General features: G+C 43.1%; 1 protein-coding gene across 5 annotated transcripts; it reads left to right on the forward strand.

The window, feature by feature from the left end:
* Window positions 1–32: 32 nt before the first annotated feature.
* On the forward strand, window positions 33–24,418 carry LOC109638328 (LIM and calponin homology domains-containing protein 1-like). Of its 5 annotated transcripts, none has more exons than XM_020101254.2 (31): window positions 33–278; window positions 6,764–6,834; window positions 6,949–7,018; window positions 7,121–7,227; window positions 7,316–7,346; window positions 7,437–7,547; window positions 8,081–8,208; window positions 8,368–8,438; window positions 9,453–9,654; window positions 9,816–10,025; window positions 10,486–10,794; window positions 10,975–11,235; window positions 12,373–12,630; window positions 13,954–14,319; window positions 14,454–14,813; window positions 15,597–15,959; window positions 16,187–16,225; window positions 17,059–17,188; window positions 17,288–17,445; window positions 17,550–18,204; window positions 18,627–18,962; window positions 20,228–20,330; window positions 20,483–20,508; window positions 20,733–20,846; window positions 21,006–21,098; window positions 21,206–21,407; window positions 21,499–21,598; window positions 21,823–21,909; window positions 22,038–22,146; window positions 22,378–22,480; window positions 23,080–24,418. In XM_020101254.2, the coding sequence occupies exons 1-31, from the start codon at window positions 174–176 to the stop codon at window positions 23,103–23,105; spliced, it is 5,304 nt and encodes a 1,767-aa protein (XP_019956813.2). In that variant the 5' UTR covers window positions 33–173; the 3' UTR covers window positions 23,106–24,418. The 5 variants fall into 5 exon arrangements, with proteins under 5 accessions (XP_019956813.2, XP_019956814.2, XP_019956815.2 ...); XM_020101255.2 differs by having other exon boundaries at window positions 15,600–15,959; XM_020101256.2 differs by lacking the exon at window positions 20,733–20,846.
* Window positions 24,419–24,897: the final 479 nt, after the last annotated feature.

A 24,897-nucleotide genomic window follows, 5' to 3' on the forward strand; every position in this document is an offset into this window, starting at 1 on the left:
TCGGAGCGGCGGGACCCGCGGAGGACGAAGCGGTCGAGAGAGTTGTTGACGGTAGAAAAGCGGATAACGGACTGTCAGAGCCCGGGGGAGGGGGACCACCACAGCCACCACCACACGTCCGAGGGGAGCTTCCACCGCCGACTCTGGTGCTTTTTTGAACGGCCTGCTTAGAGATGGCGACCCCCGCAGGAGCAGCAGCAGACGCCCCGAACCCTTCGGAGGAGCCGAACCTTCCCGAACCAGAGCCCGCGTGTCAGGAGGCGCAGAAATGGATCGAGGTGAGTGAAGTTAGCGAGGCCTGGTCGGACAACACAGCGGGGGGCAGGAGCGGGTCGCACCGGGGCGCTCACTCACACCCGGCCGGGATATAAATACCGCTGCACACCCGCACAGCTCCACCGGTGCATCCCTCACCTGTTCAGGGGGACTGCGTGTTACAGGGAGAAGTTTCCCCCGTGCCGCCCTGACTAACGATGTGAGGGACTTTAACACAAACACAACAAAGTCTTCGTGCATTTTCGGTTTGATTCGTATCCACGGGGGGAACGCCCCCTCCGTGTTCGGACGCGAGGGGATTCCGGTTGCCATGGTTATGAAACCGGGGTTAGGATGTTGTAGGTTACTGTAGCAACAGTGGATGGGATGGGATTATGATGGTGGTCCTCTGCATCGGCCCCTCCACCACCATGGGGCTGAAAAAAACTCATCTGTGTGTGGGAGCCTGAGTGGTGAATCACGATTTGCCTGTAGATCTGCGTTAGTGTGACCTATTTTCTCCTCCACCATGGCCCAGTTTGCCTCAACTACCTGCCAACTACGATATCAGCCCGGGGAAGTATAGGTTTTTGGACGCCTGTACAAGCTTTGGTTTTAGCCAGTTTATCGCTGGATTTACACAAGAGGATATAGATACTGATTTATTTTACAAATCACCACAACAGATCCGTCTATTAAGCCACTTGGAACGTCCACTGTAGATGGACCTTTAACCTGAGCAGAATCAAAGCTGGGTTATATTCTATATTGTATTTGGGGAGAGTTGTGACTCAGGAGGTAGAGCGTGTCATCCGCTAACCACAGGTTTGGCAGTTTGATCACTGTCTTTCCCTTTCCCGCAGAGTCCTCAGGAAAGATACTGAACCCCACATTGCCCCTGACAGCTCTGCTGACAGCGTATGAGTGATGTATGATGGAGAAAGTACTACTGCTGGGATGTTGGAACATTATTCTCCCTTGGTATTTAGATTTTTCTAGTATGTCTTGTTGTGCACACTAAAGTAACATTATCAAGTGTGAGTAAAACAAAATTCACCATTATAGCCCCTAGCTACATGATGCTGATGACTTATGAAACTTGAATGGCAGTCACAGTAGAGGACACTCATCAGTATCAGTTCCCTAAATGTGCCAAAATTTTTTCATTAAGATCCCATTAATTATTTCATGAGAAAATGGTGGAACTGTTGCATAACGCCCCATCTGGCACTGTTAAGGTGAGCGGAAGAAAAAGGTCTTGGATCTGCACTAAATTGATCCCCACATGAATTTTAGATGACAAAACAATTTAGCTAAATTAAAATTAAAACTGACTGCTCCAAAAGTTATGTAACTTCACTGAACTGCAGCAGTGAGTCTCTAAAAGTCTGCAGGCAGCAGGGATCATAGAATTCATAGACTAACGAATCAGACAGGCCGTCTGACTCTGGCACATGAATTAATCTGGTTAGCCCCAAAGCTCTCAAACAGTCTGATTGTTTTTCTTCATTGTGCAGTTGCAGCTCAATGTGCATTGGAAGTGTTGAGGGTTTAGTGAGAATGCATGTGAGCTTTATCGAGTTTGTATTATTTTTATCGATATTATCAAAACAGATAACCGACAACTGACTCATCAATGTATTGTAACTGTTGGAGCCGTAACCTTGACCTGTTGACCTCAGCACAATAGAAAAGAATAGAATCGAAAGCCTTTATTGTCATTGTACAAGAGAAAGCAGTATAACAAAATTAACTTCTTCTGAATACAGTGCAAATTTATATTGATATTGTATTTAAAAATGATGTGAATATATGTCAGTAAACCATATTTATGAATTGGTAGAGTTTCGAGTCAACATATCTTTATTTACCTGAAAAATTACTGTACTTTAAAGGCAGCACTTAAAAAGCACCAGTGTGTGAGCACAAACAGAGTAGGAGGTTAATACTGGCCTCTAAGTCTTAATCTCTCCTCCTGTGTCGTCTCTGCTCTGTGTTTGTCGTCTTCCTGCCTAATGCTCCAGTTATTTTCAGTACTGGTCAGGCCGACTCTATTTCTAGTGGTGTATTTATACGTGCTCACAGGTGGGCATGATTCAGGGTTAACCATGCCGCCCTGTGCTCCATGCAACATTTTCAGCCTGTGTGTGTGTAAGGGTATGCAAAACGTATGCAGCCACACACACTCACGTCGATCAGCTATGCATTCTGCCGCTCACACACTCCTCGGACACACCCCAGTTGGGTGACATCGGTCACCATGGGAACACAACATTGGCAGGCTCTCGGGTGTCACTGTCTCTGGGGGGGGCAGTAGAGAAGTAGGCTATTTATCATCACCACATGACCCCGGGCAGGAAATGAAGCTGGCACAGACGAGAGCTTTCTGTCTGTTTATAGATGAAACTGGATTAGATGGTCAAGGTGCTCTCTACCAGTTGGATGTGACATTGAGCTGGTTAGAGTTGACGGGATCAGAAGAAAAACACAGTTAACTTTAGTGGCAGTAAACCTCTGCTGTCACCGACAAACAGAACGCAGCCAGGGTTAGGGTCAGACACACAGGGAATAAATAACCTGTGTGACTGAGCTTGAGTGTGTGTCGCCAGATGTCACAGCTGTCCTGGGCAGATTAACTCCAGTGGTCTCAGACAGCCAGCTGTGTCTGCACGTGAGAGAGAGTGTGTGAGAGCTCGGATTCATGGACTTTCCGCACATCGAAAGCTTTATGAAAGAATGTGAAATAATGATGACATAGACTCGCTGTTTGCCAAGATGTCTTTCATGCCTCAGTGACATCCGAAGTTTTTGCAAAGTCACAGTTAGAATTCGCCACAAAGAAAACGAAAAGTGTAATATTAAGCATTATAACAATATATACTGTTTATACTGAGTTCGTAGGTGTGACTGTGAGAGTGAGCGGTTGTTTGTCTCTCGCTGGACCTGGCGACCTGTCCAGGATGTACCCCCACCTCTCGTCCTATGTTCAGCTGGCTTCAGCCCTCCCCCATGACCCTCAAAGGATAAGTGGTATAGATAATGGATGGATGAACGGATGGATGAATGGATGGATGAACAGATTTTAATTACTCTAACATTCATGGTTTGAATCCTAGTTAAGAACACTGCTTGCCTAATGTCCCTAAGATAAAAAAAGCACTCTGACTACATTTGTATATGTAGTGTTTGTGTAAATGTATGAAAATAACATTCTATCATAAAGTATTTTTCCATTTTTGTGATTTAACTGATGAAAAAATACTAAAATATCATGTTGTGATTATGCCAAGTACATTACATTGTGAAAATAAAAATACAACAAATACAACTGTTCCTTGTATTGGACAGACTATAAGCAACTATAACTATAAGCAGCTGAAGGGTCTGGTGCTGGCTGATGTTGATTTACTTTGGTTAATTACTCTGATCCAGATTCAACTCATCGTAAAATCTACATTGCATCTGGATTATGACTTTATGCCATTCTCTCTCACTTGTTCTGTTCTCTTTTTTCTTTGTTGTCTTTTCTTCTTCACATAACTCCACATGATATTACTCTGCAAAATTATAACTTTAAAATGAGGGTTAATGCTCTTCATCTCCATCTCTTACCGCAGGATAATGCATTTCAATTTAGGACTGGCATTAGTGGAAGCACAAGGTTCAGCCTCATTCAAGCTCTACAGCCTCAGTTTGAGTCCTTTCATCGATTGATCTGTAGATTATTTTCTCAATTAAAATCTTTGTGTTAAATCGATAAAATGTGCAAAATATCACTTTCACAATTTCTTCAATATGGTTCCCTGGGTTTTTCAAACTTCAAACTTAAACAAATGCTCTGTGACTCAAAAGAATTGGGATTACATGAGGAGCACAAAGTAGAGTGGACTGTCCCATACTGGAGATAAACAACAATTTTAGTAAATTGCAGTACGATGCACCCAAACACTCTCCTCAGAGTCAGCACTTTGTCTGAGACTGCAAAATCCTGGCTTTTGTCCTTTCAGTGCATTATGTGCTTAGTACCAGAAATAACACCACTGTGTTACCAATATACTCCATCACTGTCTTTTCCTCTGCACACTCTCATTCTTTCCATCTTTTGCGCTCGTTAAAATAAAAGCAAAGGGCACTTTGGCCTACTTCTGCCTCTCCCCCCACACACACACACACACTCCCTCCTCAGGGTTTAAATTGTAGCTGCTGCTGCCATTCATCCACACAGAGCAGAGAAGTTCTCCGTGAGGGAGTGAGAGAGGGTCGAATTACCATCGCTGGCGCTGAAATGCCCCCAGGGTCTTTGGCTTGACTTTTTGCGGCAGACATGAATGCTCATTTTACACACATGCACACACTCTGTCCTTCTTTTATTTTCCAAGGCACACCAATGGCGTGGCAGTCCCTGTTCCTCTAATTAGCTGTGTATACCGGTGTATACTCACATCAGTCACCGTCTAATTGTTGCATTTTTAGTTTCAGCATTTAACACATAACCAGTAGTCAGCCACCTCCACCCACTGATTGTCTGACCTCCTCCACACATGCTACTTACACAAAACAAAAACACTGTAGTCCTGCTCCCCCTCAGTACAGTACATGCTCTCCTTGCTTTGTGAATAATGCATGACCATGGTGTAAATGTTTCAGAGGCCTGGATTCGAACCTTAACAAACATGACCAGTGCCAGCATGTGTGTGTGTGTTAGATAGTAGAATGATGAAAGACAAGAAGAAGTTAGGGGATGCCAATGGGAAACATCTGGTCATCACTTATATAATGAAAAACAATGGACTATTTTCATAGCTGCAGATGCACTGTTTGTGTGTGTGTCTGTGTGTACATATTGTACCAAGTTAAGATTTAAATCCTAAATAATTTAGAGCGAACAGAAATAGATGAAGAAAGAGGACTCAGATATTCTTCACCGTAAATGCTTTTAATGTATTTAAACTTTCAGATTATTAAGTGTTTGTGAGCATTTGCACATGAAAAATATCACTGGCTGAGGTTGACGTGTGTGTGTTTGTAGAAGCGTGTAGACGAGGGAGCAGTAGAGATGGAGAGAGTGCGCGCGCCTGCTGTTAACAGTTTCGGTGCTGACTGTAATCTGTGCTAATCTGGATTAGATGTCAGCGTCAGCATCAGTCGGACCTCCCTTCTTTTCCATTCATCTTTGGCTGCTGGTTACAGAACAGTTTCAGAAAGCAGTGAGGGTGAGAGGGCCACTGTTCTAGTAGACAGGATAGACGACAAACCAGAGTCCAAGTCAGAGGATTGAGGTTATCACTGCAGCTTTTTCAGTCCGTGACTCAATGCATCTAAATCAGGGACGTGCATGTGGGCGCATTTAGGAAAAATGAAATGAGGACAGGGAGCTGTGTCATTGGCCTGGCATCACACTGATATGGTTTCTACTAAATGTTGGGGGAAGGGTGCAGCAGCAGGTTCCTCTGTCAGGAACACGGTGAGACACAATCACAGGACTGAAGAATAAAATATTTGTCAACAGAAATGACTGTGATCATATTAGAGCTGCAACTAATATTCACAACTAATGATAAAAAACAAGTGTCATCAAAAGGTCCATGATTGTGTGAGTGACATTTTTAGAGTGCTTGTTCAATCCTACTTTGTTTTAATATTTTTCATGATAAATTGAGCAGCTTGGCCAGAAATAGAGGATATTGCTTTTAGTTTTTGCCTCAAGCATTTCTATAGAAGATTGTGGACTTCAGGGAAAGTAGTTTGTTCAGTTTTATTAATACACAAATTTCCAGTAAGATCAATATCTGTTGGTGACATAGTGGGACTTATCGTATATGTCTTTACTTTTTAATGATATTTTTAGTGTCAAATCCATGAGTAACAAATAAATGAAATAGGAATACAATGATCTGCATGTTTTTCACCGGACTCCTGGAGATGTAAGTGTCATGTATGGGTCTCAATCTGGGGTGGCAGGGTGGTTCAGTGGTTGGCCTCACAGCAAGAAGGTCCTTGGTTCAAATCCATTGGTGCTCTGGCTTCCTCCCACAGTCCAAACACATGCAGATTGGGGGATTGGTTGATTGGAAGCTAAAAATGTTGTTGTGCATGAGAGCATGAATGGCCTTCTGTCTCTTTATGTTGGTGACCTGCACAGGATGAATCCTGCCTCTTGCCCAATGTCAGCTGGAATTGACTCAAGCCCCCACCCCCCTGTGGTCCTTACAGGATAAGCAGTATTCATAAATGATGGATGGACAGTCTCAATCTGCTCAGCCAACAGAAAATTAATCGCATTTATCAAATGCTTTCTATAATTCCAAACCAAATGTCTTTGTTCTCTGGGCTATGATTAAAACATTAGACATTTTCCCATGATTTGTGATATTTTATTGAGTTTATGAATGTTCAGAAAACAAATGAAGGCAATCGATATTCAATTAATATCAAAATAATCATTGGCTGTAGCGCAGGATCCAGTCCACCTCTTTAACACCTGTCTCTTCCTGTCCCCCTTCCCAAGGCTGTTACAGGGAAGAGCTTTGGAGACAAGGTCTTCCGCAGTGCACTGGAGAACGGCATCCTGTTATGCGAGTAAGCCTTTGACATCACTCCACTTCCCTTTTTGAAGTCCGAAGTAGCAACAACATACGTAAACTCCCCAGAGACTCACTAAATCTCTGCTTCTCCCCCTCTCCACCCACACAGGCTGCTGAGTGCAATCAAACCAGGGCTGGTCAAGAAGATCAACAGACTGCCCACCCCCATCGCCGGCCTGGTAAGAGGACACTCTGCGCAGTGTCACGTTCAGCCTAGTAAAGCTCAGTGTTCGTCAAGTGATTAACTCTGACTGTCTGTTGTCCCCTGCTGTTTCCTCTAGGACAACCTGTCAGTCTTCCTGCGGGGCTGTGAGGAGCTGGGCCTAAAGGGCTCCCAGCTGTTTGACCCTGGGGACCTGCAGGACACGTCTATGCGGGCGAACCTTAAGTAAATAGTGGAGTGTTTGTGCGTTCTGTTCCTGTACATGTCCGTTTTAATGTAGTATCACACAGCAGTAACACTTTTCTCTCACCAGGGACTCTGACTGCAACCGAAAACTAAAAAATGTGAGTTCTGGCTCTTGTTCATGCATTACCTTCAATCGTTGTGTGTGTAGCATTTATAAAATGCTCCAACTCTACATCTCTGTCTCGCAGGTGCTGAACACAGTGTTTTGGCTGGGGAAGGCTGCCAGCGGCTGTGCCTCCTACAGTGGGCCTACTCTTAACCTCAAGGAGTTTGAAGGGCTTCTTGCTCAAATGAAGATGGTGAGTGAAGGGAGGAGGAGGTAGGAGGCAGACAGAATGACTGATAAGAACATGGAGGAGGTGCGGGGGAGGGATTTGTCCATTTCCTGTCTTTGTTTGGATGCAGGAGAAAGGAGACAACACATTTTTGTTTTTGTAACACAGAGAAAGCTTATTACAAACTTTATCTGCAGGCATGATCTCTCAGTCATGATTGGGCCGAAATAGTCACATGACACAAATTCACAAACTTGCTGTTAGATTGAATAAAGATTTTGTGATTTGCACGTGTTAGTGCTGCATAGCAAACAGATAATGGTGAAAGCAAAGTGCAAATACGACACAATAATTGGTGTGATATGGTTCCAGAATAGGTTTTCAATTGCATCCTCAATTTAACACATTGACCACATGTTCCAGCTATACACTAGGTTCTGATCGAGTCCTGTTGTTAAACTTGTGTCAGTGTTATTTAAACTATGAGCAGATGTGTTCTATGGCTGCTGATTATGGCGAAACAACATAAAGCCAGTTGTGTTTGTGTGTGTTTGTAGGAGAGTGACGAAGGAGGCGACAGTCCACAGAAGCGCAGTGTTAGAGACAGCGGCTACGACTGCTGGGACTCTGAGAGGAGTGATTCTCTCTCTCCACCACGACACACGCGCGACAACTCCCTCGACAGGTGAGAGACATCTGTCAGCACACACACACACACACACACACACACACACACACACACACACGAGACATGACATGAGAAGTCCAATAAAAATGTCCCATGTGTCAATATATTTTGTGAAACTGTAATGTGTTCTGGTCTGCTTTCTTTTGTCTTGGATAGTCTGGACTCCTTTGGCTCCCGCTCACAGCACAGTCCTTCTCCTGATGTAGTGAACCGAGGCAACACTGATGGTTGGTTCCTATAAACGTCCCTAAAGTAGGACAAATGTTTTTGGCCTTTGGAGAAAGCCCAGCAAACTTTTTCCCTGCATTCAAAGCCAAGCTAACCACCTCCTTCACACACAGGCATGAGAGTGGTTTCGGTCTTCTTATAAAACTCTCAAACAGACAGCTAAGACATGTAACGTCCCCAAAATGTGGAGCTATTCCCTTAAAGCAGAAATACAAAGCCACTCATACATAAATAGTCTGACTACTGTTCTCTAACATGTTGAAATCTAACCTTGGTGTGGTATGGGGAGTCAGGCTGGCTATGACAACAGCTGAATGTGTGTGTGTGTGTGTGTGTGTGTGTGTGTGTGTGCCCCAGATGTAGCAGCTGTTGGTCTAAGTAGCAATCACCACAGATTTGGACCTGGGAAATGCAAACTGAGGTCAACATCCTGCCTGTCATATGTCAGACTGTGTGTGTGTGTGTGTGTGTGTGTCACTGAGTGTCTGAAGGGGGTAACACAGCCATCCTGTTTGTGTTGTTTTTGTTGACAGTACAATGTGTGTGTGCAGGAGGGTGACAAGAAAAACACTGTTATCGGCCGGGGAATGGACTAATTTGTTTTATTTCCTGGCGGTCACAGAAACAGTCCTGTTATTTATTACCCAGTAAGAAGGATGGACAGGGGATCGACTGCAGATTGTCGTATAGTTTGGTGATTGATTTGATTAGGTCGACAAGCAAAGATTGTTAAATGTCTTTCTGACCATATATATTATATATATGTTCATGCACGAAGGCACTCTTGCTTTGTTATGCAAGTTATTAATTGATTAAATTAATTCAAAATTCATTTTTTCTTCTATGAGCTTTTGATGGAAAAGATATAGAACAACATCGTCTTTACAACTGTTTTGTGTTCACAAAGGTTATTATGCAATGAGAAATTAATTGTAGCTCCTCAAAGTCCTGACATACGTTCTAACGTTACTCGCTCTTTTTTCCTTTACGCTTCATCTCTCATTGTTACCCAGGGCGAGGCAGCGATTCAGATGCCGACGCCCCCAGCAGGAGGCCAGATGTGCGGAAGGATGACATGTTGGCCAGGCGGACTGCCAGCGGGGAGTCAAGGAGCTCCATCCCTTTCAACCAGTTTCTTCCCAACCGAACCAACGCCAGCTCCTACATCCCAGCTCCGCGGCGAAAACCACACACGGAGGATGGAGAGCAGCGGAGGTAAACGGCGGACACGTTCATTGCATCGATAATTCTAATGTAAATGACACGTAAAAGAAAAAGTAGATACGAAATAACTGAGCAGAAAAACACAGGCACACAAACCTTCATTATCTTTCCCTTCACCTAACCTTTCCCTGCCGTCACACACTGTTCTCCAGTCAGTTTGGAGCCACTCTGGAGCAGTCCAGCAAAAGAACTGGACTGCACCAAAAAAATCCCAAGACCGTTACTTGGGCCCTCGAGAACAATGGGGAGAATCTAAAACAGGAAGAGGAGAAGGTGGCGCAGGAGGTCTTGGAGCAGAGGAGGCTGCAGAAGTTGCAGAAGGCGGGAATTAAAGTTCTGCCGGCTGCTGTTCGCTACTGCAGGTCAGCGAGCACGGACGCCAGAACTGCTGCTGTCGTTGTGGCTCAGTGATGTCACTCATGTTCACTAACAAGAAGTTGTGATGGTGAATTTGTCTGTGGTTTGATCTGACACTGGTGCTGTGTCTGGTTTCAGGAGCCTGGCTGCTTAATGAGTTCTGTATGATAGCATACTGATTTGTGGAGCGACTGAAAACTAACGGCTCTGTGTTATGAGAGAGATTAGAGGCACATGGGAGAGGTAGATGTGAGGTGTCAGTGGACAGGAGCTGCTCCCTGATTGAGCGAGTGCTGTGGGGTTGGTGTGTCAACGCACATTTTACCAAAAACTAATCAGCATTTTGTGTGGGCACACGCTGAGTCTGAATTTTGCACGTCACTATCTTTGCTCACCGTGTGGAAGGATGGATTTTTAATCTTCTATTAAAATGACCATGCTACGTCATCCTATCCCCAACTCCAGCCCTCCCACAGTGGAGGAAAAGGAAGTGAGGTCACCGTCCCCTAGCATCATCCTTCGTCGGGATAACGACTTTTTGACATCTCAGAAATCTGCCTGGGATTCCTCCTCTGATGCAGAGGAGGAGGCAGAGGCACAAAAAGTCCCAGATGTTCGAAGAGATGACCTGGCATCCAGACGAGCTCATCGCGGTGCCGTTGCTCCCAAGGTGCACCAGTTTGTCCCCCCGCCTGTATGTAGCAACAAAGACCGAGAGCGCTGGGAGGGGATTCGACGGGCCTCACAGCAAACACTGCAGGAGAAAGAGATCAGGTTGGCTGTGTGTGTTTGTTTAAATTTGCCTTTTTTCTTCCATTTCTGCTAAATATTATTTTCCATTTCCTGCTCTTTTCTTTCCTTTGGGTGTTGTGGCCACTTGTGGTTTGATGTGTTTGCTCCACTTTGATGTGTGACTGTGTGATGCCACCATGCTGGCCTTGTGTGATTGGACAGTGAGAAGGAAGCGCTTCCTGACATCATTACACGCAAAGACAACCCCTTCCTAAACTCTGCCCCTCGTCGTGAGGAAGAGGAGGATGAAGAGGAAGAGGGGAGGGTTAAAGCGATCCCTAACAAGCGGAAGGACGACCTGGCTCTTAGGCGGGCTCAGAGTAGGACCCTCCCTCAGAGGGATGGCCCAATGAGTTTTGTTTCTGCCTCTATGAGCCAGGCAGACATGAAGAAGTGGGAGAAACTCAAGATGACTGAACCCAGGTGCCCAACACACACTCAGCAAACGTGCAGTACAAAGCCCTGACATGCTGCTATATGTCAAGTGTTGTGTGTAGTGTGTCGTGTGTGTGTGTGTGTGTGTGTGTCTGTTAGAGCCTGACCGATATCTACTGTCTCTGCCTGTAGTTCGTGAGATAACGTGGCATTTCGAGGGTTACCCTCTATGAGGCTACTTTAATTATCTCCATTTGTGTGGGAGTTTAAGTGGGACTCTGATATTCCTTCATATCTGTCGCAGTCGACATAGGTCTTCTATTTTTTTAATTTTTGGTCGTAAAAAAGTCTTAAAGTGTCAATTTAACTTGTTGAAACCTATTTGAATTATACTTCTTCAAAGATGCACAATAACGTCTTAGAGGCTCACGAGAAGCCTTCAACATAAATACACTGTAGTTTACTTGATTTCCTCCTCGTACAGTCTTTTATTGTTAGAAACTAAATCAGAAATGCATATTAAAAAAATCTGTCGTCTCCTCGATATTCTGTCAGTTTCATCTCTCTTCATTCCTACATCTCTTGTAACCTGCTGTAAGAGTTTTCTTTCATCTGCCCAGACTGAGTCTCCCTGCTCTCCTCGTCTCCCCATGTCCTCATCTGCTTGTTTATTCTCCTCATTATTGTGGACTTCAGGCCTCTTCAGTCTTCTTTGACGGCCATTGAAACAGAGAAGGAATTGGCTTGTGTGTATGAGACGGTGTGTGTGTGAGTGTGTGTGAGGCTGAATAGAAAAGAGGCGACTGTTGGCTGTGAGCACTGCTACGTCTTTGTATTTCTCCCTGTGCTGATGTCATTAGATAGGATAAAGAATTGTTTGTGTTCCCAGAGGAGCAGCAGCAGTTAACGGGAAAATGTGGCCACCTAGAGTAGATAGTACATGTGAACGTGCACGTGTGATGAAGTGATTTAAGTTCACATCTCCATGTTATTCCCCTCTTCTGTCCATCCACGCTTCCTGCCTGATTCATCATTTCCACCTCATCCTTCCTTTGTCTTCACAGTCTCATCCTTTGTCTCCTGTTGCTCATGATTTCTTTTCCCCCTGCTCTTTTCCTGGCTGTTGTTGTGTGTCTGTGTGCGTACTTGTGTGTGTCTTCATTTGTGAGGTTGTTACATCTGCAGTGAGGCTAGCGCGGCACCTGTGTGCCAGTCTTGCCTGGAGAAAAGTTATGGAAGTCCTCTCAGCGGATCAGCAAAGGCTGGACGAGGTCACAGCAAAGTTGTGACCTTTGGGGGCGTGACTGAGATCGAGCAGCCAATAGACACAGTCACAACAAATGAAGGGGAGGAGACGGAGTTGCTAAGACGACTCCTTTCCAAGGCAACGGTAGCCATGCCTACCATTGGCCGCGGCTCCCAGCTTTCAGAGCGGGAACGCAGGTATGGACGAGGCCAAATACGAAACAGCTAAGACCGCAGAGGCTTGAATCCAGGTCACTTGCACTATAATTGACTGCATTGAGGAATAAAGAGGTTGTTTTCTGCTGCATTGCTTTTTAATCGGTTTAATGAAAATGCTTGCCAACGTCATTTTGATACGTCACATAAATCAAGCATATTTGAATGAGTAAATAAGGTAGTTTGGATGAACTTCACTGCACTCAACTGATTTGCTTGTAGTTTAGTAAGAAACAAAGGTATACACACACACACACACACACACACACACACACACACACACACACACACACACACACACACACACACACACACACCATGTTGTGGACTCAGTCAGACATTTTGCGAGTAAAACTTTTCAGTTGCTCTCTGCTGGAGGAATGTAGTGAAAGAGACATAATGTAGAAACTACCTCAGAATTGTCCGTGTTTCTTTTCTGCAGTTTGGTCACTTATGGTCCAGTCACGTTATGAGTTTGGCTCTGATATCGTTTCATAGCATTTCCAGAGATCTTTACCGTCACTGTACAAATACACTGATTTTTTGCCAAAAGAAAGCCACCGGATGCATTATTGGTAACACACACACATCAAAACTATAAAGTAAAAGAACATGGAATTGACAGTAAAAGCTCAAATTAAGTAAACACAGTGATATTTGCTAAAAAATTTAATACAAGTGTATATTCAAAAAATTCTAAATAGTGAGGCAATAAACAGCGCTAGAATAAAGTGACAGCATTGACAAGTTCTCTAATTTATGTATTTAAATGTTTTTCCTCCCCCAAAAAACTTTTATTAGATTTGCTTTTGAGCATGTACGAACTTTACCTTAAAATTGTGACATGAACATTTTTCATATTTTTAAATATTTCTATTCTATTTTCTAATGTTCTTTTTCCACACTAGTTTCAGGAGCATGCCGCGTTGCCTTTCACCGCACACGCTGCTTGTGTATGTGAGAAACAAAACAGTGAATCTTTGAAACGTGTTTTTTAGTATTTTTAAGAAATCACTGCACTTTGTGGATGGAGGTTGTCACAAGACTCTGATGGTCAAAGTGTCTGATGTGGCCAAACATCTCATCCCAGACTTTTCTGGTTCTGTGGAACATTTGCATTGTTTTTGCATGTTTAATGGGTTTTTTTTCACATCTGATTGAAGGTACAGTTTGTGTTCTGAACTCCGAGTGATTATTCTGCTTTTCTGCTTGAACATGCATGGACCTGAAGGCTATGATTGCAAGTATGAGCATAGATTATCCATATCTCTTGCTGCATTGGAAGTTTATGTAATGCTCTCACAGCCAGGTTGATGGAGCCGACATCAGTCAAACCACACCTCCTTCTGCTGATCTCCCACCCTGGACCGCTGAGTTTGCTGCGACTCCCGCTGAGCTGGATGCTCGTCTGGCTCAGTACGAACGGAGAGCAGAGGAGGAGGACGAGGAGGATGAGGAGAAGCAGGAGAGGATCCCAGATCTTCAGAAAGACGACATGATGGCAAGGAGAGCAGGAGTTTTCCATAAACAAAGCATGGTCACAGGGACTTACAACCGCTTCCTGCCTCTGCCCGGCTCCAAGCGCTGCACACCGGAGGAGGACACTCCTGATGCTGCTCCGCGTAACAAGAAGGAAGTGCAGATAGAGAGAAACAAGAAACTGGGCGTCAGGTGGGCTGAGATTTGTGTGGGACTGTGTCTAACAGTGTGCAGAGGGCACTAACAAGCTTGGTGTGGTTTGCATCCTCAAAGAGATTCTCCAACTTGATGTTTAGTTATTTCAATCATAAGAGTTTCTCTCACAGAGTGGAGCAACAACAACAACAACAACAACAACAACAACAACAACAACCCAGAGTTCACATGGAAACACCTCAACCACAGCCTGACACGATGGCGGTGCGATTGACGCCTCACAGCGAACGGGAATATGATGAGGATGAGGACGAGTATGATGAAAACGAGCCCTTGCCCGACCTGGAGAAGGACGACATGATGGCACGGAGGACGGGATCTTACCAAAAACCACCTGCACCCAAGACTAATCAGTTCTTTAACCAGTTCCTGCCCGTACCTGGATCAGTCAAATTTAACATCAGCCCTGTGTCGGCAATGAAGCCGCTACGCAGCAGACCTAAGCACGCTGACAAGATGACTAGTGAAAGGTATTTGCTGCGTCTGAACGATGACGAGGTTGTGGTGGTGGTGTAACTGCAGAAATTAACAAAACATTTTTATTGATAGAGATAAAGGTTTAATCATGTTTGTAAGATTGATGAACTGTGCTACTGACATTAATACGTCCCTGTGGAGGGTTTGCTTGACTCTGACTTGACGGTGTAGTTGTTCTGGTTCCAGCATGTGTGAGTGTCTGCAGCTGCATGTGTGTGATGGGGTTTCATTTGTATTATCTGTGTATCAAAGGACTGATTGATTTGATTTGTCACCACGGTCGGTTGTTCTCGCAGCTCTGCTTCTCACATGGCTCGGCTCAGCTTGTGCTCAGTTTGGACTCGTACAGTTGAGTTTGGAATAATCGGCCGTCGTCTGTGTCTTAAGTGTAAATCATTGCTGAATCACTGAGGGAAGAAAACTGCACTTCTCTCCACAAATGACCTTAACCAGGTCGGTTTTTACAAGATAATTACCTGATATATTTTGGAGAGAGAATCACCTTAATTAATTCTTGTTTATTATTATTATCAGATTACATAGTAATTTATATACAAGAAACTCCAAAGGAAATTATGGATCTGTGCTGTTGATAGTTTTTATTGCTATTTTTTTAGTAACTAGAATTTAATTTGGCCTGATAGTTCAAATTATTTATGTATTTGTCATAAAACATAATTGAGGACAGTGTCAATCTTCTTTCGTCTGTGATTCTGTCTTGATTTGCCCTTTAAGCCGTGTCTCTTGGTAATCTTGGCCTTGTTACTGGATTTTAGCAGCATCGCTATCGTAGCAGCCGAACCTCAGGCACCCCCCCCTGCACCCCCAACTGGCCCCAAGTATACCACGCTGATGGAGCGGGAGGAGGAGGATGGAAAGCAAGAGAGAGACATGACAGTCCCCAACACCTCTGTCTCAGATTTGACTGAGCCCCTCTCTTCTCCATCACTCACCCCTCCACCCAGTCCTGCTGCTGCTGCTGCTGCTGCTGCTGCTGCACTGATCTGTCCAGTGGAGTTAGACAAGCAAAGTGTGGAGAAAAAACCTGAGGAAAAGGTGGAAGAGAGAAAAAGGGATGAGAATGAGCAACCACGAAAGAAACCGTTCTGGATGGAGGACGATGATCTACCTCCCATTATGTGAGATGCCCGTCGAAGCTTTTTGAACATGTCTTCACTTCCATTTTCAGATTTCCATTAACCCAGTCTTTATTTCACTTATTTACTCGATCTTTAAATGGAAATGAACAAGAAGTTTTTTTGCTGTCTTCTTCCTATATGAGATGTGACTGTAGCATAACACCACACACTCCTCCCCCCTCCCCTGCTCTTTCCTATCATTCATTTTCATTCTGTTATTGTTTTAGGATGAGCCGGCGAGTTGCTTTTATGTCTGAGGACACAGAGTAAGTCTTTCAGTGCGAACCTGGACGTGTTTCTGCATGATGACAACATACTCACGCTGTGCACGCTAGATTACAGTCCAAAAATATATTTAATGTACAGCACAATAACTTATTACTTACATCCAGCTTTATATCGTTATATTTTCTTTTAAGTTGCATTTTGACTGTAATTCTCTCAGTGGTGGAAGACGTACATCTTATGTGAAAGTAGTAATATAACAAACGTATACACACGACAGCTGCTTTCAGACATGCACTGAACTCTGGGTATTCTCATGAAATCCTCCGAAGGGGCTGTATGTGAGATACTGTATATCCTGCACATGGATTACAGTAAATGTACTCAGTTACTTTCCACCACTGAATTGTGTTATGAATTTATTTTGCTTGTTTATTTAAATTGTTTAAAGATGTAAAATCCTAATTTAAACTTCTCAATTAACACTTATATTAGATTGAATTTGATTGGTTTATTCATTTGCTAGGCCGCTTGTTTAATTGCTTTGGACCAGCGACATATTTTCGTTAATTTGTGCAGATTTGGGGACGACGTACGCAACTAATATCAGTCCAGCACTTACAGAACAGAACATAAAGAACAATAACGTAGTTTGTATGTTTGATGGACTTTTATCAGTCGTGTACGTTGTGCTGTGTGTTCATAAAGGTTTTAATTACCACCTGACCATCTGATTGTGTGTCCATGTCAGATTTACTTTTCCTCTGCTGCTTTTTTTTTTTTTAATCATCGAATGTGTTTTATTTATATTTCATCATGTTGGGTCAAGTGATGAAGGGATTTGTACAAGATTATCTGTTTCTTTCCCGTGTAGGAGTGTGAGCTTGGGTGACATGCTCAACGAGGAGGAGGTGGGATATTTACCTCCGCTGAGCCAATCCCGACACGAGCGCATGCATGAACAGTACAACAGCTTTCAGGAGGAGGAGGACCACTGGCATAATGTAAGAATGTTATGACAGTATAATAGAAAAAAGATAGCTGCATCCATTTCAATAGTAGATAATCTCCTGCATTTGTCTGACACTGTGAACCTGTGACAGGACCTGGCTCGCTGGAAGAATCGCCGTCGCAGCGCGTCACAGGAGCTGATCAAGAAAGAGGAGGAGAGGAAGAGGATGGAGAAGAGCATGAAGGAGCAGGGAGGTGACGGCAACAAGAGGAAAAGCATAAAGACGTACAAGGAGATCGTGGAGGAGAAGTAAGGATGATACTGTCGCACTTTTTAAACCTCAATCCTACGATGTCAAAAACACAACAAAATGAAAAGTTTCTAATGTGTACCTGCCTTCATCTCCTTTCCAGGGAGCGCAGAGAGTTAGAGTTGTGTGAGGCCTATAGGAACGCAGCGACTCCAGAGGAGGCAGCCATAGTTTTACAGCGCTACGCTCTTCGCTTCACCATCAGTGATGCAACACTGGACAGCCTGAAACTGCCCAGATCCACCTCAAAACCTAAATTAGACTCCACTCAGGTGGACAAAGAGAATAAAACTTCCTCAGCTGTTGAAGAAGACTCTGAAATATCAGAACCTTTGCACAAACCAGAACCTGCTGCTGTAACAGAACCAAGAGAAATGAAACCTGAAGAGATAGAGATGGATACAACTGCCCAACAAGAGACGTCAGTGTCTGTCCCCACCAGTCCCCCTTCACCCACCAGTCCCCCCACCACTGTCCCAAATTCAAAAAATAAACCTTCGCAGATGTTAGAACTGAACGAACCTCGATCCAAACCAACAGAGACTGCAACCGCACATCAGAAAGAGCCGATTACAGTCGATGTGAGGCCTCAGACCAAGCACACGGCGCCTCAAATCGCTCAAGCACAGCCTCACACCAAACAGCCGGCACACACACTCCCCTCCCCTCCATCTGTTCCCTCCAGACCTTTGCCCCTCCTGGTCGCCAAGCCCTACTGCCAGCCCAGGAGCTCGCCGTCTGGACACAAACCGGTCAAGGTGAGGACCCCATGTCAGTCATTCCAGTCAGCATCATCTGATACTTCTTCTCCTGCCCTTGACCTCGTTCCCAGTGACATAGATGCCATTTTTATTTCTCTGGTTGGAAGATGTGTTGAATAATATGTCTGGAAGCCTCATAACTATATGTTGACTTATATATTTGGATATTAGTTCCCAGATCTTTGTCTCCTGTGTATTTTTGTCTTCTGTTTCTACAGAAGCAGACTTAACTAATAAATATCCACTTATTTAGTAAGTTAAGATAAGTTATGATCATTATATATGTTTAAATTATCTTGAAAGTGCACAGAGACACTATAAATCAGAATCTATGAGTTTCTGTGGATCTCCCAGAATATTAAGGTTTCCATGATCAAAATGTCCTTGCAATCTGACCTTTGTGTCTTTGTCCTAATCAGATGGACGGGTTGGTGCGCATGAATGGAGAGGCGACAGAGGATTCATCCACTCCTGCCTCCCCTCCCTCCCCTCAGCACTCACCACAGGAGATTGAAGTCGTCAGCTCCAAACAGACAGAGAAAGACGTTCCGGCTGAGGAGACGCCAGCGAAAAATCAGGAGACAACAGAGCAGCCACCACCACCGCCTCCTCAGACAGAGAGGCCGACCACATCTTCAGGCTCCGCCATCAGCTCCCTGATTGGAGGCCGAAACTGCATCATCACAACAACGATTGTCACAGAGCTGACGCAGACGCTGGTGGAGCCGCTCAACCCAGAGCAAAGTAATGGACAGGTAATAAAACAGGTGACACGTTAAAGGACATCTGCGCTTCTTGTGTTTTAACCCACAAACTACTGTCTAGTTTAAGAGAGATAATCCATCACAGTGTGTTTACTGTCTGTGTGGAAAATACTCATGGGAGTGGGAATTGTTTTCATGAATTTTCCATCCTGGAGCCCTCAAGTGTTTACTGAAACCTCTGACACCTGAGAGCTGTCGATTCTTTCTGTTCATGCTCTGTGCTGGAGGAAATTTAAACCCTGCAGGTCGAACGTGCACGAACATGGACGTTATTAAAGGGATGTTGTGAGTTTAGTTGCTTCCTGCATTGAATGTGTCCTCTTCAGCAGCTGAACACTACACTCAAAATAATTCTTAATTTACATTTCTACTAAGTGATAATACAAATTGAATGTAAGGAGACAATAACAATAGCTCTTAATTGCCCATGTGGGAAATTTGCCCTCGTGGGTATTATACTTTTAAAAATAATAAATGCATCTGGGATTTTTAGACAAACACATTGCACAAGACAATAAAAGACATAATAACAGAAGTACTGCAAACACTAAACACAAGCATACATGGAAATTACACAGTTGCATCTTGGTCAACTGTGTTTTTTTACATGGTAAAATACCAAACTGGAATATCACTAATTAGACACACTTCAGTCCCCAAACTGTTTTCATCAAGATCCATGAATTATTCTCAGGGAAATCGGAAAATGACAAATCAATTAGTGTCAAAATTGACTGGGTTCTTTCTTTGCCCTTGTCTCATCCTTCCACCAACATTTTGTGGAATTTTGCTCAGTAGTTTTTTTGTCATCCAAAAACAAGCAAATCATGGACAGGAGTGAAAACAAAAGCTCCTTGGCAGAGGTAACAAAAGAACGCTGCAGTGCATTTGGTAACTAAATAATATCTGTTTGTAGAAATTACTACACAAAACAGCCTGAAGTGAAACACCTCAGTTGTTCACTGTGACGGGTGTTCTATGTAAAGCAAGTCTCTTCAGGTTGATTTTAATATTGCATTTACATGAACTGAAACAAGCGAGTGCCCGGAGGGTGAAGAAAAAACACACAACAGAATGAAAAATCTTGTTTTGAAAGTGTTTTGTGATATTTATCTACGATGCAATTTTCAATGAACTGGCTACAACATCCAAAAGCAAAATGATGGTACATTGGATATTTTAGAAAATACACAAATAGAAGCAGGATGAACACGTAGTCATCAGGTTTTCACTTTTGTTTAATGTTCATCTTTCAGGTCAATGGAACTACTGGGTTGTTTGCATCACCGGTGCAGGAAAAAAAGGAACAGCTATCTTCATCAGCCAACAGTTTGCAGGAATATTCTCCCACCGTCACAGGTAAAGCAGCTTCACCCCAGATCACCTCTCTGTTCACCCAGCTATTACTTATACTTTAGATTTCTGAGAAGTATTGTTTACAGCAGAGTTTTCCCTGCAGACGTCTGCACCGTATTTTGGTGTTTAATATTATTTTGTGTGTCTCTCCACAGAGGGACTGGAGGAGAGCAGTGTGACTGTGAGTATCGCTGGCTTGTTCCAGCTTGTTTTTTTTTCTGTTTCTCTTTCATTCTTAAATTTGACCCTGTCCTGACCCTTTGTCTCCTGTAGTCACTGTAGTCAGACTTGTCCTCTCACCTTTCCTCTCTTTCTTTCCTTTCGGTCCGTTCGCATTTCCTGTATGTGTGTGTGTGTGTGTGTTCTGTATGTGTGTGTTTTTCCTTGTTGGTCGGGTCTGGGTAGATTGAGACCCCCATGTTGAACTTGGCTAAACGTGTTAATCACTGGGTCTGGGACCCCAATGAGGAGCGTAAACGCCTGGAAATGTGGCAAGAGGAGCAGGAGCGCCTCCTACAGGTACACTGGTGGAATTGTGTGTATGTGCATGGCTCCGTGGATGTTTACAAAACAGAGGACACAGCCTCTTCTGGATGTTAGTGTATATATATCTCTACATGTGTTAGTAGTATGTGTGTTTTTGTGCATATATTTAACACATGGATCATTTCTCTACAGGAGCAATACCAGAGAGAACAGGAGAAGCTGAAGAAGGAGTGGGAAAAAGCACAGATAGAGGTGGAGGAGGAGGAGCGAAAACACAATGAAGAGGTGCAAACACGCAGCCTGACACGATGAAGATGAAGTACAATACTTCGTGGTATTGTGTATCTTATATATTCCTCTTTGTGTGTTTATCTTCTCCGCACTTGTTTCAGGAGAGACGGATCCTGGAGGAGACTGTAACGCCCCTCAATCCCACTGGCTCATTGAACCAGCAGCTTGTCAAGACAGAGACGACTTCAGCAGCGCCGCAAAACAACAAATCGGAGAGCACTAATGTTCCTCTGCAGCAAAACGGCCAAAGAATCTCCGCGGGGAACGAGGATCAGCACTCATCGAAGCTGCATTTTTTCCAGGGTGAGATTCACAAAGAAACTGTTGGTGCACTGTTCCATGTTTTCCTCAGAGTTTCTGTGGTGAAGGTTTATTTCGTGATGTGTTTTTCTAGATTCTGTGAGTGATGGTGAACCCTCAAAGAAACAGGAGCTGTGGAAGACGGCCTCTTTAGACCGCAACCCCCAGCTAAACCAGACACATGCTGTTAAAAGGTATGCCAAGATGCCTCGTGTGTATTGTGAGTGTGAGATGTGTTTTTTTGTTGTTGGCTCTCGCTGTTTTTCTTATTTCTCATATTTTCAATACTTTGAGCAGAACAAACCTTAAAAATAGATTATTTCATCTCTTCTTCGTGTGTATGTTTACTGAAACGTGTTACAGATGTTGTGAATATGTGTGTAGTGTCTCCATCATGGTTCTTGTTGTTTGAACACAGGTCTGGATCACATGACGTTGTAACAGGCAAACAGCAGCAGTCTTCCTCCTCTTCATCATCACTGCCACAGCCACCTTCACCCACCAGGTAATATAACACATGAGCACAAATAGAATAGCACATCAAATAAAAACTTGGGTGATTGACTTTGAGGCTTAAATGATGTGAATTTGGATTCGTATCTCAACTCATTTTTTATGCTGCTGTGTGTGTAGGTGTGTTAGTGGGAAGAGACTTTGCTCTGGTTGTTCTCAGCCTCTGGGAAAAGGAGCTGCTATGATCATCGACACACTCGCACTGTTTTTCCACATACAGTGTTTTAAGGTATGGTGATAATCTAATACACACATTCACACTAATTAGGAAATGTCATTCTTTACGTCAGCTACATTACAATTGTCTCAAACGTGGTTCACATACATGAGACAAGATGATATACAGTACCACAAGAGTAAATAGACACCATGTTTGATAATCCTCCTTATAAGACATATTTATCCACATGAAGGTTTGTTTAAAACATTTCTTTAAATGATGAGGTGTATGTCTCCTCAGTGTGGAGTGTGTGATGGGCAGCTGGGTGACGCCTCTACAGGGACTGACGTGAGGATTCGAAACGGACAGCTGAGCTGTCACGAGTGCTACATGGCAACTCGAGGTGAGAAAAATGACACAAAGGGGCACACACGTGTCTCATCTAACATTCATATACTAATAACTAGAATGACACTCAGCAGAGCAAGAGTCCCGTAACATTCTGCACCAAATCTGTCATGTTCGTTTGGACAAAGTTCTTAAAACCTCATATACAAATGTACTGTTAATTCTCCACTGAATCCACCGGATCTCAGCTACACATTGGTGATAGATACGGGTTTGTAGCCCTATTTGTTTCTGTGCAGCAGCTGATAAACCACACATCCCATTCTCTCTTATATTAGATTTTTTATATAGAAATTGCACATAGTCTGTACACAAATTGTAATAATGTGTTTAAAGGTAGTCTGGTTAACTTTCTGGTTTTTATACTTTCAATTAACATGACAGCACAACTGATGATACTCATATACACGTAATATGTGGGATTACAAATTTCTTTAAGAGCATGATTTCAACACTGTGAACCCTGCAGAAATCTTTATTTGTAGAGATTTGCAGCTCTAAATATTTACAGAACAATACAAAACCTCTTTGACATCTCGATATGTGAAAGAGAGATAAATGTGTGTTTGTGTGTGTGTGTGTGTTTATGTGTAGGCAGAGGACAGCCCACTACACTATGATGAGCTGCATTAAAACTGGAACCCCAGCGTCTCCATCGCAGTCTGTGATTGGACGGAGAAGGAAACTCATCACTGGAACACGCTTGGAATCTCTTTGGAACTTTGGAATCATCCTTTTTTTTCCCCCTAAAATGCACAAACAGCTTTATGGATGAGAGCAGAACTGACATGTGGATTAAATGAAACAACATCTCATGCACATACAGAACCGTCTGTGCTTCTAACTGTTCACATGTATACAACTTCCTTTTATTCTGTGTAGCATGGACATAATAAATCAGAAATCAGTGTGTTAAGGCCTTTGCACAGTCAAGACACTAAAATAAGAACCTGATTTGTCATAAGCACATGAACATGTGACACTACAAACTAAACACTACTGTCTTCTAACACAGTTACTGTCCCCTGCTTCTGCACTGATCATGTGACTCGTGTGTTCGGGTTGGATAACCTGAAGTAGCTTGACCATTTTAATGCCTTACTCGTCATACTTTGTCATCCATTTTGGCTTTTGTGTTTACGGTTTTGCATGAAAGAAGAACATATATAAGTTATTGTGAGTACTGCTCATATGGATAAGTGTGAGTTTGACGTAGGTTGTTGTCGTCTCAACAGTTGAACTTTAACTTTCCTCTTTTACGATGTACATCCTAATTTTTTCTAAGTTTTGCGTCTCTGGCTGACTTACACGAGGGTTTTTGTTCTTTTTCGATTAATGTTACAGGAATGACAATGCATCATATATAGTAATAATAATTCTTGTTCTTTGGATTTTAAGTATTTTTCCTTTAAGATGTTTTAGCCGTTGTTTATTCTCATAGACTGACTGAATCCAAATCAGTGCCTTATGTGATGAATGCGAGGGCAGGTGTACTTTATGTTTAGGTGGATTTCACACTCACACAGACATCTGGGTCTTGGCATTATGTGTGTGTGTGTGTTATGAGTGTGTGCGCATGTATGTGTATGCAATATGTGATTTGACTTGAAGCACAGTTCCATACCAGCAAAAACAGTTAAATGGATCAGCCACTCCAAATCACTTCCTGTTCTCTTCCTCTCTTTCCCATGAGCTAAACCAATGACATAGTTATTTGCTGCTTCCCAGATATTATATCAGTTCATCGTGTCCTGAAAATCTCTCCTCGTTTGCCTCGATCACAAGTGTTGTTGCCCCAGAGTCTGAGCTGAACTCTGCTCTGTGTTATTGCCTCCATCCGGACACATGACACGTGTCGTCATCACTCAGAGGAATAGAGCTCATCGTCTTTTATAGCAAGTGTATGTTTATCAATAAAATATTTTAAATGGGACGCTGCTTTGTTTCTCTTTTTTTCTGGGATTTCGTTGATAAATATAAACACACAATGTACAGTCATGAAGTGAATACTTTACCGCAAACTGCTCTACCATAGATCAAACTATAAACAGTGGAATTATCCATATACTTAATTTTAGTAAAAGTATCGCAGTAAAAGTCCTACATTTAAAACATTTTTAGTTTTAGTAGAAAAGTTTTATAAGAAAAATGTTGCACTAGAGTTTTAAGTGCTCACATTGCAGCAGTAGCTTTGTCAGTGCCATATTATTATTATTTCTATATGTTTAAAGTTTTCTTCAATTTAAATGTATTGTTTTTCTTAAATCAATGCATATAAACCTATTTATCTATGTGTGTTGTACAAGAAAATAGACATTTGATCAACACTCTTCATATAACAGGAAACAAAATATCATCATTACAGTAAATTTTGTATTTTTGGAATATTGAATCTATTCATTTATTTATATT

This window comes from Paralichthys olivaceus, chromosome 8 (assembly GCF_024713975.1).
Source record: "Paralichthys olivaceus isolate ysfri-2021 chromosome 8, ASM2471397v2, whole genome shotgun sequence".
NCBI lineage: Eukaryota > Metazoa > Chordata > Actinopteri > Pleuronectiformes > Paralichthyidae > Paralichthys > Paralichthys olivaceus.

Bases quoted from the DNA above. Each gene is read 5' to 3' on its own strand.
- LOC109638328 (XM_020101254.2), top strand. From the start codon at position 174: ATGGCGACCCCCGCAGGAGCAGCAGCAGACGCCCCGAACCCTTCGGAG. The intron at 6,835-6,948 runs GTAAGCCTTTGA...CCACCCACACAG, and splicing joins AACGGCATCCTGTTATGCGA to GCTGCTGAGTGCAATCAAAC. The intron at 14,814-15,596 runs GTATTTGCTGCG...ACTGGATTTTAG, and splicing joins GACAAGATGACTAGTGAAAG to CAGCATCGCTATCGTAGCAG.